This window comes from Asterias amurensis, chromosome 19 (assembly GCF_032118995.1).
Source record: "Asterias amurensis chromosome 19, ASM3211899v1".
Lineage (NCBI taxonomy): Eukaryota > Metazoa > Echinodermata > Asteroidea > Forcipulatida > Asteriidae > Asterias > Asterias amurensis.
Genome location: NC_092666.1, coordinates 11,844,683 through 11,858,999, shown reverse-complemented (window position 1 = coordinate 11,858,999; position 14,317 = coordinate 11,844,683). Strand labels below are relative to the sequence as shown.

The window sequence follows — 14,317 nt, the reverse complement described above, 5'->3', positions numbered from 1 at the left end:
GCCCAACTATAGTTGGGCGCAAACCAACTGCAGACCGCAAGCATTATGCAACAACGAAACCAACAGTTGGGATAACCCAACTACGGTGTGACACTATTATCAAACCGGACAAAATTTGCTGGACAATTTGCTAACATCAACCACAAGAGGGCGCTGTTAAATGCTTGCGACTGACATTTTTTTGTTGTGGCGTTTTACGTACTAAAAAAAAATCCTTCGGATGGGTCGGCAAAACCGTGATCTCGTTTTATAAATGAACATAGAAAAGGAAAGCAGATGACAACATCATGTGCAGGCTGTAAAAAAGTTCGATTTTCATTCGCACAAAATATAAACTAAGATAACGCCCTCTTGCGACAAAGTCGCACGATGTATTATCTCATCCCACTAAAATAATTATCCATCATCGATGATTAACTGATTTAAATGTTGCAGACAAAATACAGCCACTTCTGACAGTTTTAATTTTAGTTAGAATGATAATCTTTATGACTGCTCTCACTATCTGTGTTATTGTGTCGTCAAGTGTATCGCTGCCGCTTTAAATGCCCTAGACATCACTCCACACGCACCTGTTGAATCTATCAACGCGACCGTGATAAAGCCACGGTTAAACTAATACCCAGCATACACGCGCATGGCACGCGACATCTTAAAGGAACTCCCATCCCACCATCTCTCAAGTCTGTTCTAAACGGTCGCTCAGTAACAAGCGCAGAGGCCAAAGTTAAATTCTCATGAAACTTTACGAAGGATCAGGACTCCGTGTGGTTCCGTCGCGGTATAGGAACCATGTCTCACATGGGCCCAATTCATTAAAAGCCTGTAGGGATACTTGTTATTGCTTAACAAATGAAACAATCTTACCAGCCAAAATTACATCAGATTGTTGTAAATGTAACTGGTGCCCCACTCAAGTTTTGCTTTGCCAGATAATAATTGACAAGCAGTTATTTCTGCTTAACAGTTTTATGAAATCTTGCGTATTATACTCCCATCGTGTACAGTTATGAGTGTTTCTTATTACGAAGGTTCGTGGACCTCAGCGGAGGAGTCTATGACGCCACTGCATAACTTGAGCCCCTGCCGAATACAATGAACAAACAATGGATAAGAAGGCAAACTTATTCTCGTCACTTTTGGACACGAACCCCTGGACTAGCTGTCGGCCCTGGATCTTCCAGGGCCGAACTTCATAGAGCTGATTCAGCACAAAAAGTAGCTAAGCACAACAAAAATAATAAGTATTATGCTTACCCCCTCCCCCCCCCCCCCCATAGCCCTCCCCAGAACAGGGTTACCGACAAAAATAGCAGTCACATGACGTAGCACTTTTGGAGGTGGTTTATGTAATCTGTTAATGAAATTATTGCTTTCTCGTAAAACTAAACTGACGGAATCATTATTATCTTTGGAAGCCCCAGCTATTATAAAACTCCCTTTAATATTAAAGAGTTCCACTTGTCTCCCACGCGTGATCCTTTCCTGTACAAACACCAAGTTTTGGATTGTGCGTGGGCCAACGATTCTATCAAAACAATACAGTCATTCGATTCCGTCTCACTTTGTTTGTCCAATAGTTGTTTCACTATGACTTCAATTGTTAAAGGCACTGCAGCTGATTTCACGAAACGCTAGGATGAATCCTAACTGGAGTTAGGATGAGTAACCCCCTCCTAACTTAGGATGGGTTCAATGCATTCTACGTCTTTGGATACGGAACTTTACTCGTCCTAAGTCCTAAGATTAATCCTAAGTTAGGAAGAGTTTGGTGAAATCGACGGCTGGACACTATTGGTAACTACTCCAAAAATGTTAGCATAGAAACTTACTTGGTAATGGGAGAGGCTTGCAATGGAGAGCTGTTCAATATTATAAAACACTGTGAGAAACGACTCCCTCTGAAGTAACGTATAGTTTTTGAGAAAAGGTAATCTCACTCATTATGAAACTTCAGGCCCGAAGCCTTTTACTTGTAGGCATCTGCAATCAGACACACAATTTTTGTGAACAAGTGTGTTTTCTTTCATTATTCTCTTGCAACTTTGATGACCGATCGAGTCAAAATTTCACAAATTTGTTGTTATGCATGTTGGGATACATGTGAGAAAACTGGTATTTTGACAACCAAAATGTGTCCGGGGGGATTTCACAAAGGTAGTCCTAGGACTTAGGCCTAGCCCTAGGCAATGCTAAGAGATAGGACCAGTCCTAAGTTAGCATGAGTTACTTAGGATTGGTCCTATCTCTTAGCATTGCCTAGGACTAGTCCTAAGTTAGGACTACCTTTGTGAAATCCACCCCAGTGCCTTTAAAGGCAGTGTACACTAAGACTAGCCTTCACAGTTGGTGTATCTCAACATAATATTATGCATAAAATAACAAACGTGTAAAAATCTGAGCTCAATCGGTCATTTAACTTGCCAGATAATAATGAAAGAAAAAAACACCCTTGTCACACGAAGTTGTATGCGTTTAGATGGTTGATTTCGAGACCTCAAGTTCTAAGTCTGAGGTCTCGAAATCAAATTCGTGGAAAATTACTTCTTTCTCAAAAACTATGGCACTTCAGAGGGAGCCGTTTCTCACAATGTTTTATACTATCAACTCCTCCCCATTACTCGTCACCAAAAAAGGTTTTAAGCTTATAATTATTTTGAGTAATTACCAATAGTGTCCACTACCTTTAAACTGTCCCTTATCAAAGTAGGATTAAAACGAACCATAGTTATTTTATTGTTGTTGTAACCAGTTTATCTGTAGGCGAGTGCGTCTAATTTTACACCCTTAACTCAATATCAATATCATTATGACTGTATTATGGAAGAGGAAAACAAAATCTAACATGAACTCTCTTGTCTAATGTAAGTAAATATCTCAAGGTAGTGGGTGTGATTTCCCTATCAGGAAAGTTTCCCCGAATAATATATTTTTAGTCCAGTGAGACTTTGTTGGATCCATTTGAACCAATTTCTCACCATTGGGAAGGTCTTGAGCTTAAGGAATTCCTCGTAACTTCGTGACAAACTCGTCGGAATCTTAAAGGGGGTGTTTCAACCCACACTCATGAAGCGAATACGGTAAATTCACTGATATCCCAAAATAACCACACAAAAAAACCCACAAAAAACAACAACAACAACAACATCACCATCATCAGCAGCAGCAACACCAGCATCAACGGGCAGCAACAACAACAACCTCTATAGGTTTGACTGACACTGACTCTTCAGAGTCAAATGTCATTCGTTTGGAAGGGTAGGTATCGACTCTAGAAGAGTCAATACTACTCTTTAAAATGTAGTCAGCAACTTTGTCAAAAATGATTCCACTGTTAGGTTCGACTGACACTGTCTCTTCAGAGTCAAATGACGTTCATTTTGAAGGGGTTATTATCGACTCTAGAAGAGTCAATGCCATTCTCCAAAACTGAATCAAGCAATGTATAAAATGACTCTATCGTCATGTTTTACTGACACTGACTCTGCAGAGTCAAAATAGTCAAAATAATGTGACATTCATTTAGAAGGATCATTATCCATACTAGAAGAGTCAAGGCAACTCTCTCTAGAAATGGTTGACTTGGTTAACTTGTAAGTGACTCCCAGTGGTTTAATATAACTATCTGCTGTACAACTTCCAATGCGATGTTACCAACTGACATTGTGCATAGCTTGTCCTCGTGCAATTTTGAAGAGATGACATGCAACAGTGTTAGGAGGTATTTGTGGGGGGGGGGGGGGGGGCGCCTCAAGAAGTTTCCCCCTTTCCGAAAAGAACATCCCTGTCTTCCCCTTTAAGAAGCTTTCCTAAGCCTCCTTAAATCAACTAATCTACAGGGTGCGTTCCCCCTGTCATTTCGAATTAGTATGACCCGCGCGATGGTTGTTTCTTGGGAGTAGGATGCTCCGGCCCGTCCCATTATCACTTCGAATAGGGGTGTTCTTTAAAGTGTTACTTGGCCATGATAACAGGATATTGATGAAAGCCGTGTAGAATCTTGTCACTTTGCAAAATGACCAATTGCCTTAGATAGTCGCTCCTCCTTTATAACTATCAACACAAAACTGCACTCGGACATAATATTCACTATCCTCTAAAGATAGAGAATTAGTGGCCGGGGGAGGGGGGGGGGCACACAAAAAAACAACCACACAACAGGGCACAACTCTGTAGAGCTGTTTAGTTTTTGTGTGTGCCCCCCCCCCCCCCCCGCCACGTTAAGCACAACAACATTATCTTTACCAGACCAGCCAAAACTGGTGCTGTCACTAAAGTCACATGTACAATTTGTGACTGGTATCTCGCTAAGTTTTGCTATCACGCCAAACACTGTTAAGCTGAGTTTAACTTTATATAACAAAACATGTCGGGTCTTTGTGCACTGCAATACAATAATAAGTTTTTTTATAAATGTTATGCTGGTGATGCTAGACATTAAAACTTTTTTTGAAACACATTTTGTATTCTGCTCCATTTTTGACGATGTAGCCCGATTAGAGCAACAGGACAATTCAAGGGCACCACAACTATGCAAACACGGTTCAAAAGGACAGGGCATCAAATCAAACATAGGGCACTACAGAAAAAGCACATGGCACCAAGGCAAAAGCACGCTCAAGGCACCACCCCAGCAAAAACACAGGGCACAGCAAAAGCACATGACAGGGCGTCACATCAAGGGCATCACGGGACAGGGGCACCACAGCGAAATGTGGCCATATATAGGGCAACACCACATCAAAAATATAGAGTACCACAGCAGAAAGACAATAGATCCGCAAGAAAATAACAAGGAAACTGAAATATAAATGGATTACTTTTTTTTATAGATTGCCTGGATTTGGTTAATAAATATTGTAAGTGACATTGCCTTTTTAGTGCCAATGTAAAATGAGGCCAGCCTTTTTTTTTTGACATACACAATTAGTCACACTTGTTTTACATTACAAATTAATAGTAAATCACTACGGGAATACTATTAAATTCATAAGAAAAGTGAAGCAGTAATCTATAGTTTTGATCGAAAAGTTGGCAAAAACATGTAGGAAGAATATTCTTAAGGACGTGGTGTATTTAAATAAGACGTCTTCATCAAGCTAGGCCTATCTTTATATTAAGTGATAATTTCACAACAAGTGTTTTGGCGATTCCTGATAAATCTGAGGAAATGATGATTGAGTTTCTAATTAGTGCGAGGTTCTCAAAAGTAATTACAGCTGACCATCCGTCTGGTCTATATCAATACAGTCAAAGATTTAAAGGGGTTGGCACGAAAAAAAAATACCACTTCGAACTGTACCTTTACATTATAGGAAGATATACATGTTTTTTGATTTATTATTTATTTCCTCAAAACCTCAAAAAAAATGGAGAAGATAATTTTTTTTGTATAAAAAGTACATCAAAAATACAAAAAGAGGGACATAAACACGTAAATTAAGAAACAGGATAACCCTGACACTCTCGAACGACCCCCATACCATCCTGACAAAGTAAGAAACAGATGGATTGTCAGAACGATCTGAGTAGCAGACCGAGAGTATCAAGGTCATCATATTCAAGAAACTGATTAACAAACAAAACTGTTTTTACACTATCACAAATACCATGGTTGACGCAGTTTACATATATGTTTTCTCGGTCAAATTCGGCAAATGAGCAGTCAATTTCATTTTCATGCGTTCGAATTAAACCTGTTTTGCCTTTCCAGTTGTTAATGCGTTTCAAATTCCAAATTCAGCCATTCAATTTCGTTTTGAGTCGAGTCAAATTCCTTTAGCACTCTGTTCGATTTAGCTTATCGTCATTCTTTTTCGTGACACACACGCCTCAAGAAGCGTCTGCGAATTTGAATGCTGATTAATCTGAACAAAAAATCAATTTGTTGGTGAACAATTCCTCCTTCTCAATTCCATCCAAAAGGATGTATTTTTTTTAACGTTTTCATCAACAGCTCGATATCAACTGTTCTCCAGAGCAATTTCGATAACCAACTGAGCCAAACTTTGGGATGGGATCTTTGATGTGACCAACAACTAAAACCTGCTAATCAGCCTGTTAATCAGCATTGACACAAAAAACAATATTATTTTGTAAATGGAAGAACTCAGCAACGCAACCAAACATCCTGAGTTGTTTTCCTGCCCTCACATCACTTTGAGGAAACTTGAGACATGTTTAGAAATATTGCAGAGACTGAAAAATTATCATGAACCGGAAATCTCGTTCCATCACAGTTGGATCGAATTATTTTGATGAACTTGTTAAGTTTCCTCAAGTTTGTCTCTTAGGCAGGTGCAACCGAATTGCATAAGTATTGTGATCTGGTGATGGCGGGGGTCGTGGGTTCGAAGTAGGCCTGTTTTGTTGTTGTTTTTTTTTTCCTTTTTTTACCACGGTGCTAGCACGAAGGTGAAAGCTACTACCTCGTTGCTTGATGTGTGTCCGAATGGCGTTATTTGCATACAGCGCCCTCATATTCCTTCCTCCATGGCTATACGCTGTAAAATAAAAAACGGTTATAATATTTACTTACCTAGCTGCCAGGTTAAAGACAGTGGACACTATTGGTAATTGTCAAAGACTAGCCTTCACAGTTGGTGTATCTCAACATATGCATAAAATAACAAACCTGTGAAAATTTGAGCTCAATCGGTCATCGAACTTGCGAGATAATAATGAAAGAAAAAAAAACAACCTTGTCACACGAAGTTGTGTGCGTTTAGATGGTTGATTTCGAGACCTCAAGTTCTAAACCTGAGGTCTCGAAATCAAATTCGTGGAAAATAACTTATTTCTCGAAAACTATGGCACTTCAGAGGGAGCCGTTTCTAACAATGTTTTATACCATCAACCTCTCCCCATTACTCGTCCCAAAGAAAGGTTTTATGCCAATAAATATTTTGAGAAATTACCAATAGTGTCCACTGCCTTTAAGTGCCGTAAATTTCACGGTTGAAATTTTGCAAACTACAGTATCCCTTTAAAGCACACAATACTTCTACGTGAAATTTACGGCACTTTACCTGGTAGCTAGGGTGCCAGGTAAAGTGCCGTAAATTTCACGGATATTTTTTTACAGTGTATGTCAAGAGAAGGTCGGCTGGTCCTCTGTCCGCAAGGATAAGGACAATAATAATGGTATGTATACAAAACGAAACACGTCGGACTTAACTTCGAATCTCCAGATTTACCGTGAGAGACAAGTGGAATGATACGAGGTCAAAGGTGAATGTACGTTGGCTTAACACAAGATCTTAGGCGTAATTCACGAGGCTGAAATGTTAAGTTAGATGTTCAAGAAAATGTTGCTCATTGATCCATCGAGAGCATGCGCAATCTATACACATGCGTTTAAACGGGTTATTATTATTATTATTACCAAATTGTTGCATCATCGTTTTACTTCTAAGATGGCGGCATAATGACGTCAATGCATACGTGCAACGCATTATGTGTCCAACTACATGTACAAAACAAACATACCCGTATAGCCAAACCATAGTAAGAAGCCCCTTTAATACTAGCTTTGCTAATCACAGTAACACTGGTTAAAACTGGAGTTCAACTCTTTTCATAGTGTGGAGCCTTAATCCAACGGAAGCGACGTTTATTGGTTGTCACGTTATACTCAACAAATTGAAGTCATCCATGTTGGATCCCAAAATAGCCCACTCTTCCAGTTGAGTCATACCCGGAATTGCCGGAACACTCTATATACACGGAACAGCATGCGAAGATCGGGATCCGTGTGACTTCCAAAAGGAACCAATGCCTGCTATATTTGGTTCCTAAAAATTGGAACCAGTCTGTCCTTTGGTCACATCTTATTATAAAGATACATGGGACAACTATGTAAAGGTGCAACCACCGGTAATTTTATTCTAATTGGAATTGCTACACCGATCCCATAAGTTTCCCCTTAGGGAAAGCACACTAATGTTAGATTTTTTTTTGGAACCGCTCGATTGCTTTATTAAGGCAGTGGACACTATTGGTAATTACTCAAAATAATTATCATCATGTGACCTCTCTTGATTACGAGTAATTACGGTTGATAGTATAAAACATTGTGAGTAACAGCTCCTTCTGAAGTGACATAGTTTTCGAGAAAAAGAAGTAATTTACCACGAACTTGATTTCGAGACCTTAAGTTTAGAATTGAGGTCTCGAAATCAAGCATCAGCGAAAGCACACAACTTCGACTTCGTGTGACAAGGGTGTTTTTTCTTTCATTATTATCTCGCAGCTTCGATGACCGATTGAGCTCAAATTTTCAGTTTTTCTTCTTCATGTGTATGTTGAAATACACCAACTGTGAAGACTAGTCTTTGATAATTACCAATAGTGTCCACTGTCTTTAATCCTAGATGTATACAGTAAAACTAAAATGTTGACATAATGTCCATGTCAAAAGGCGGTTGCATTTTTGAGATATCGGAACACAAAATCTGAGAAACATTATTGACAGTTTTGTAGATTCAAATGGTGGAGCATAAAACTGTTGTTTCTTTCTCTCGAAATCAGACCTTCACATGCAATGATTATACAATCAAACAATCATTAAGATATAATTAGTAAACACAACAAATGAACAAATCACTCATAATTCTTGTTTTCGCCTTGTATTCTGTAACTTTTTATTCCATTCAAAAATGTCTTCGTGATCATCATTATTCACTTTAAACAGCCGTTTTACAAAAAGGCACTACAACTTGAGGTGAAAGCACACAGTGATACAACACATCACAACTTGCTATCTGTGAGGGGGAGGGGAAACAAAACCGCAACCAAATCAGCCAGAGACGTCATATAATTATAATATCAATAGTGGACACCGATTGGACAATACAGTCAAAATTCAAATTAGCACTTAATAGGGCAATACGTGACTTCTAAATTAATTCCATAAAGGGGGGTACACAAGGCGTGTGTTATACCGATTTAACTCTTTTTTTTTTTTTTAATAATACAGTTAATTAACCATTTACACATTTACAGCAGTCGTGTTACAAACAAATTTGGTTCTGACTTGTTTACTTCCTTACCAATGCCAGCACCGGCTTGAAGCTTGAAAACAAATTTCCACCAATCGTTACTTATATTTAATTCTTTTAACAGTCAACGAAACAAAACAACACCAAACTTCTATTTGTTTCACTGTTAAACGTCACAATAGACTACTATATTACAAAGGAACCACACCGACAGGTGCAACAAAAATAACAACACAAATAATTATACCAAGTGGACATTATCACTACTTTTTTTGTACTTAAATGAAAGCCAAACAACATTTTTGAACAGTCTCGCTGTAATGTTTTTATACAAAATGTGGAGAAAATTCTTTTTTTGTCACTTCTCAGCAGAAAATATACCTTAAATTCAGCGGTGTATTTATAAACCAGTTGTAAAAAATTTCGACCTTTCAAAAATACCATCGCAAAACCTTCGTTCTAGACCGAGGCAATTCTTATAATATAGTTTTACACAGACTCTGTATTGTGAGCTACAGGGAACCGGCCCAGTAAAGCTGGAAGATAGCAGATTGTGATCTAGAAAACTAGTTTTGTTTCAAGCACAACAAACTTGCTAAGCATATGAAAAATATTGCTTAGCAGAACAGGTCACCAGCCAACATTCCTCATTATGTTGCGGTGTTTGTGACTGGTGCCCCACTATTTTAATTTGTTGCTAAGAAAAAGTATTTGTTTAGCATGATTTTCTGCTTAATGACTCATGAAATTGGAACAAGGAGTGCTCGTTATGTATAGGTATCAATCTTGCATGGACTTCGGAAACCTTCCATTTTTAAGTCACCTGCAAAGATACTAAAAATCACTTTTAAAAGTTCATCTCTGTGAGCAAGCAATGTTTCTCGAGTTGGCTGATTTTGGCCTGCCAAAATACAGTGTTTTTTCGTAAGGAAAACAAGGTTATAAAAGACAAATTAAAGTGAAATTCTGGCTAGGGAATTGTGAATGCCAAACATGTGACTATGTCATCACTTGTGTGCGGTTTAAAATTGTATTTTAACAGTCCAAAGTGGTTCAAGAATTCCACAGATCAACAAGTGATCGTATTATTTCAAATCAGTAAAATTGTTCATCTAAAAAGCTAAGTACTAAATAAACTAGTCTTGAACTATATACAGTGGAAAAAACATAATAACTTTACAACATGTTTTTTTTGGTCACCCTGATGGCAAGAAAATTAATTAACTTACACAAACACACACACACATTTATTTATCTAGGGATGGATTTCACAAAGAGTTAGGACTAGTCTTATCTCGAGTTAGGACGAGTTACTAGTCCTAACTTAGGACTAGCTGTACATTGTCGATATCTCTTAGGATTAGTCCTAAGTTACGAATAGTCCTAACTCTTTGTGAAATCGACCCCTGTACATTTAGGACTTTCTAATTCTTTGTATTTGGACTTCAAAACAAAAAGCCAGACGCCCTCGCTTGGTAGAAACACTCAAATTCTCACAACAGCTTGTCCCTTGATGTTCAAATGAGGTTTATGAGATAAAGTGAGAATGCGCTGTATGTTTTCTGTAATCCACAAGATAAATTGCGAACTTGTAACACAGTACTTTGAAAAGCTGGTGAAGGACTCAATGTCCACAAAAAAACTAGGCCTTTCTATCATAAGCTCTCGAAAACTGTGTCTTTCTTATCGTAAGCTTTCGAAAAATGGAACGTTTAATCGTAAGCTCTGGAAAACAAGGCTTTCGTGATTGCAGGTCTTAAAAACTGGACTTTCTTATTGTAGGTCCTCAGATTAGCAGTTGTGTACACAACCAAAACTGTTGCTTCGACAACAAAAGAACAAGGGAGGTTACCAGACTAAAGGTTATACAGGACAGTGTGTGTGTGTGTGTTTGTAAGGACACCAGACTGGCAACATCAGGACAAACCAAACTTGGCTTTTTCAACTCTCATTAAAAAAAAAAAGGAATGGAAAGACAAAATACAAAATGCAATCACAAATATCATGCATTTTGAGAAATCATAAGGTAAAATAAATAAATTACTTTGAAGAATTAATTTGTTGTTTCTTCTCTCTGCGGTTGATTTTTAAGGTAAGTAAAATTACCTTCACAAAAATATAAACAATGGAGGAAAACAAAATTATTTTTTAAGGAATGACTTTGTTAAAAAGAGCACCATGATTTTTTTTTTTAAGTCTAAAAAGTCTGAAATTTGAATAGAAAGGTAATACATTTACCCAAGAATGCCACATTTTAAGTTGATAAGTTGATAAAAAAGTCTAACACCAGATAAACAGATTGAAATAAAAAAACAAGCCTGAAATCAAAGAGACGGTCTCGGGCCTGGAATTTCATCTTTGAACATGCTGATAGGGCAAGGCCATTTTCATTTTGCAAAAGGCACTTCTATTTGGAAATCTTAAGGTCAATATTAGAAACTAGAGAGGGGCACTTAAGGTCGAGACCATAGCCTGCATGTAATTCCAGACCTCAGGTCTGAAATCAGAGTGAAAGTCTGAAACTACATCAGCCCCTGTGAAAACTTTCGAATTGTTTTCTGTTTTTTGTTATGACCAGTATTACAGTACTTTCAAGCCACTCAGTTGCTGCCTTCGACTCTTCCACCACCCCGACCAACTCACTGTGAAGTTTCTTTGTTAAAAAAACTTCTCAAACTGGAACATTAATCCCAAATTTCATCCACAAGCCGGGGGTGATCCACACCGATATAAAAACCTCTTCAACCTTTACCTCGGCAAAGTTTCCAGACAAAATCTTCAAAAATTTGGTAATAAAAACACACACTTTGCGATGAAAAGTCAGTGTATAAAAAATAGAACTGTAGTAGAAAACAAATATATTTTTCTTTGTTTTTTCTCCCATTGTGTAAAGTGGTATTTTCCAATACCGCAATTGTGCTACATTTGTGTTAACGTTTCTTTTTGCTTTTAACACACAAAATATGCACATTTTGGTAAAAGATAGAGTTATACATTTATAAACAAACAGAAAAGTGTCTGTACAAAAATACTGATACGTCCTGCTACATTAATTCAAGCTTATCTTTTATGTCACATCCAAAAATACAGAAACGTAATCATGGCAAGTTTCGTAAAAACAAGTTTTCCCAGCAAGGTATCGCACAACATCCAATCACATATGATTATCATTACACATCAAAAATACAGGACTAAGGGAACTTTGCCCTAGGCTTTCCAGCAGGACACATGGAGTACTTCGTCAGGCAAGCGCTCCACGCAAGTGAATGACGGAAAAAACAAAAAAAAACGACAAGAGTCACGCTACCACAAAACAAAGTCTTGTAACGGACAACAAGCAAGCACCACTCATCAGAGCAATTTGGGATAACCATTTAAGAAAAAATATAACTTCAAAACGAAAAAAAAAATAAAAATCATTATCAAGGTTTACGTGGAATGGATATAAACGGGTCACACGATGGCGCCATTCAATCGTCGTCCCGTGCAGGATTTACGCCCACCATCTCGTGCAACTCCTCCGGCGTGTACCCAAGAAGACTCTGAAGATCGCAGACGAAACGGTAGACGTAGCGTTTCCCTGCCGTCTTATGGATGATGTTTTTGTCGTAGTAGTAGCGTAGTCCTCGGCTGAGTTTCTCATAGTTCATCTTGGGTTTGTTCTTTCGTTTGCCCCATCGTCTGGCAACCTCGTCTGGGTCGGACAGTTTGAACTCCCAGCCGTCTCCCGTCCAGCTGATGATGTGCTGACATGTTCTGTCGGTTAGGAGTTCAAGGAGGAACTGCCAAAGTTGGATTGGACCACTCCCTAGATTAAGAAGAAAAAAAAATAATAATAATATTGGTCATTCATTTCTTTTATTTTTCCCCCAACACACAATAAAAAAATGATATACTTTACATTATATTATAGTAATTAAAGGAACACGTTGCCTTGGATCAGACGAGTTGGTCTTTGAAAAGTGTTTGTAACCATTTGTTATAAAATGCATATGATTAGAAAGATATTGTAAGTAGAATATAATGTTCCACACAAGTATCCCTCGAAATTGCGTGGTTTTCCTTTTACCTTCGTCGACTAACACGCCCGGCCATTTATGGGAGTCAAAATGTTGACTCCCATAAATGGTCGCAAAGTAAAAGAAAAACCATGCATTTTCAAGGCAAATTTGTGTGGATCATTGTATTCTGCTTTTAAAACATCTTTCTAACCACTTGCATTTTATAACAAATGGTTACAAATGCTTTTCAAAGACCAACTCGACCGATCCAAGGCAACGTGTTCCTTTAAAAAACATAAGGACATTAGGATAATTTCGTGAGGATGGAGGTCTCCAAGTCACACTAGTTCAACATTTTTTAACAATGAAACAATATTGCCACATGAAAAAGTTTGCTGGCAAGTGAAATGGCAAGCCGACTCCTCCTGCTGTCCGGTCAGAACCCATCACTCAAAAAGACGCCACCTTGCAACTTCCATAACTCTTGAAAAGGAGTAAGATAGGAATATAAACTACTCCAAACAAAACACAAACCAGCAGAACAACAAACAAAATATATAAACATACACAATACTTACTTATGTGTAACAATTATTATAATTTTTTAAATCTGTGTGTTAAGTGAATCAATCACAAATTGCCTGCTATCCCCGATTGCACAAACACAATTTAAGGGACGTAAACATCCATAAAAAAAAAAATCAAAACAAAAATTGCGGTTTCTTGCCGGCATAATGAGCCGCCCACCCTCTCCCCTCAATTACAGCCCAAATAAAATGAAAGAGAGAAAAATAACCACCTAAAATAAACTCTCACACCATGATCCTAACCGCAGACCCTATTATAGTTATTGTTTTCAACACGGGGCTCGAGCCCAATGTCGAATGGAACAAAGCATGGGGCCAGGGACACAATGTTAACCCCCTCAGTAACCCTCAGGGCAAAAACCATGTGTTCACCAAACATCTAAAGATTTATTTCTCTGTGGAGCCGTTCGTTTAATCAAGCAGCATAATCCTGTAGTCTATCATCTCCCCAAACTCGTAAACAAGAGAAAATTGGGTATGAATATTAAAAGAAACAACGGATCAACTCCAATTGAACCAATATTATAAGTCTTATTTAGTGTGTGTTCTTTTTTTATTTTGAAAGGAGAATTCTAGTAATATATGAATAGTAAAATAATCTCCCTTGACAAATAGCAAAGAGGTCAACAGTTTGGCTTGGTTGGTTGTTGTGTTTCTTTAATTTGGACTCCCAGGTAGTGAAAAGACAAAACATGTCAACTAATCAGAAAGAGTTTCAGTTGTCCACTAA

General features: G+C 38.0%; 1 protein-coding gene across 3 annotated transcripts in view; it reads right to left on the bottom strand.

Moving 5' to 3' along the window:
• Positions 1-8,611: 8,611 nt before the first annotated feature.
• Positions 8,612-14,317, bottom strand: part of LOC139951395 (protein C-ets-1-like) — a 41,442-nt gene continuing 35,736 nt past the window's right edge. For all 3 annotated transcript variants that reach the window (XM_071950277.1, XM_071950276.1, XM_071950278.1), the window contains one exon: positions 8,612-12,807. In XM_071950277.1, the coding sequence (XP_071806378.1) occupies positions 12,470-12,807 (338 nt within the window). In that variant the 3' untranslated portion in view covers positions 8,612-12,469. The remainder of the gene's footprint in view (positions 12,808-14,317) is intronic.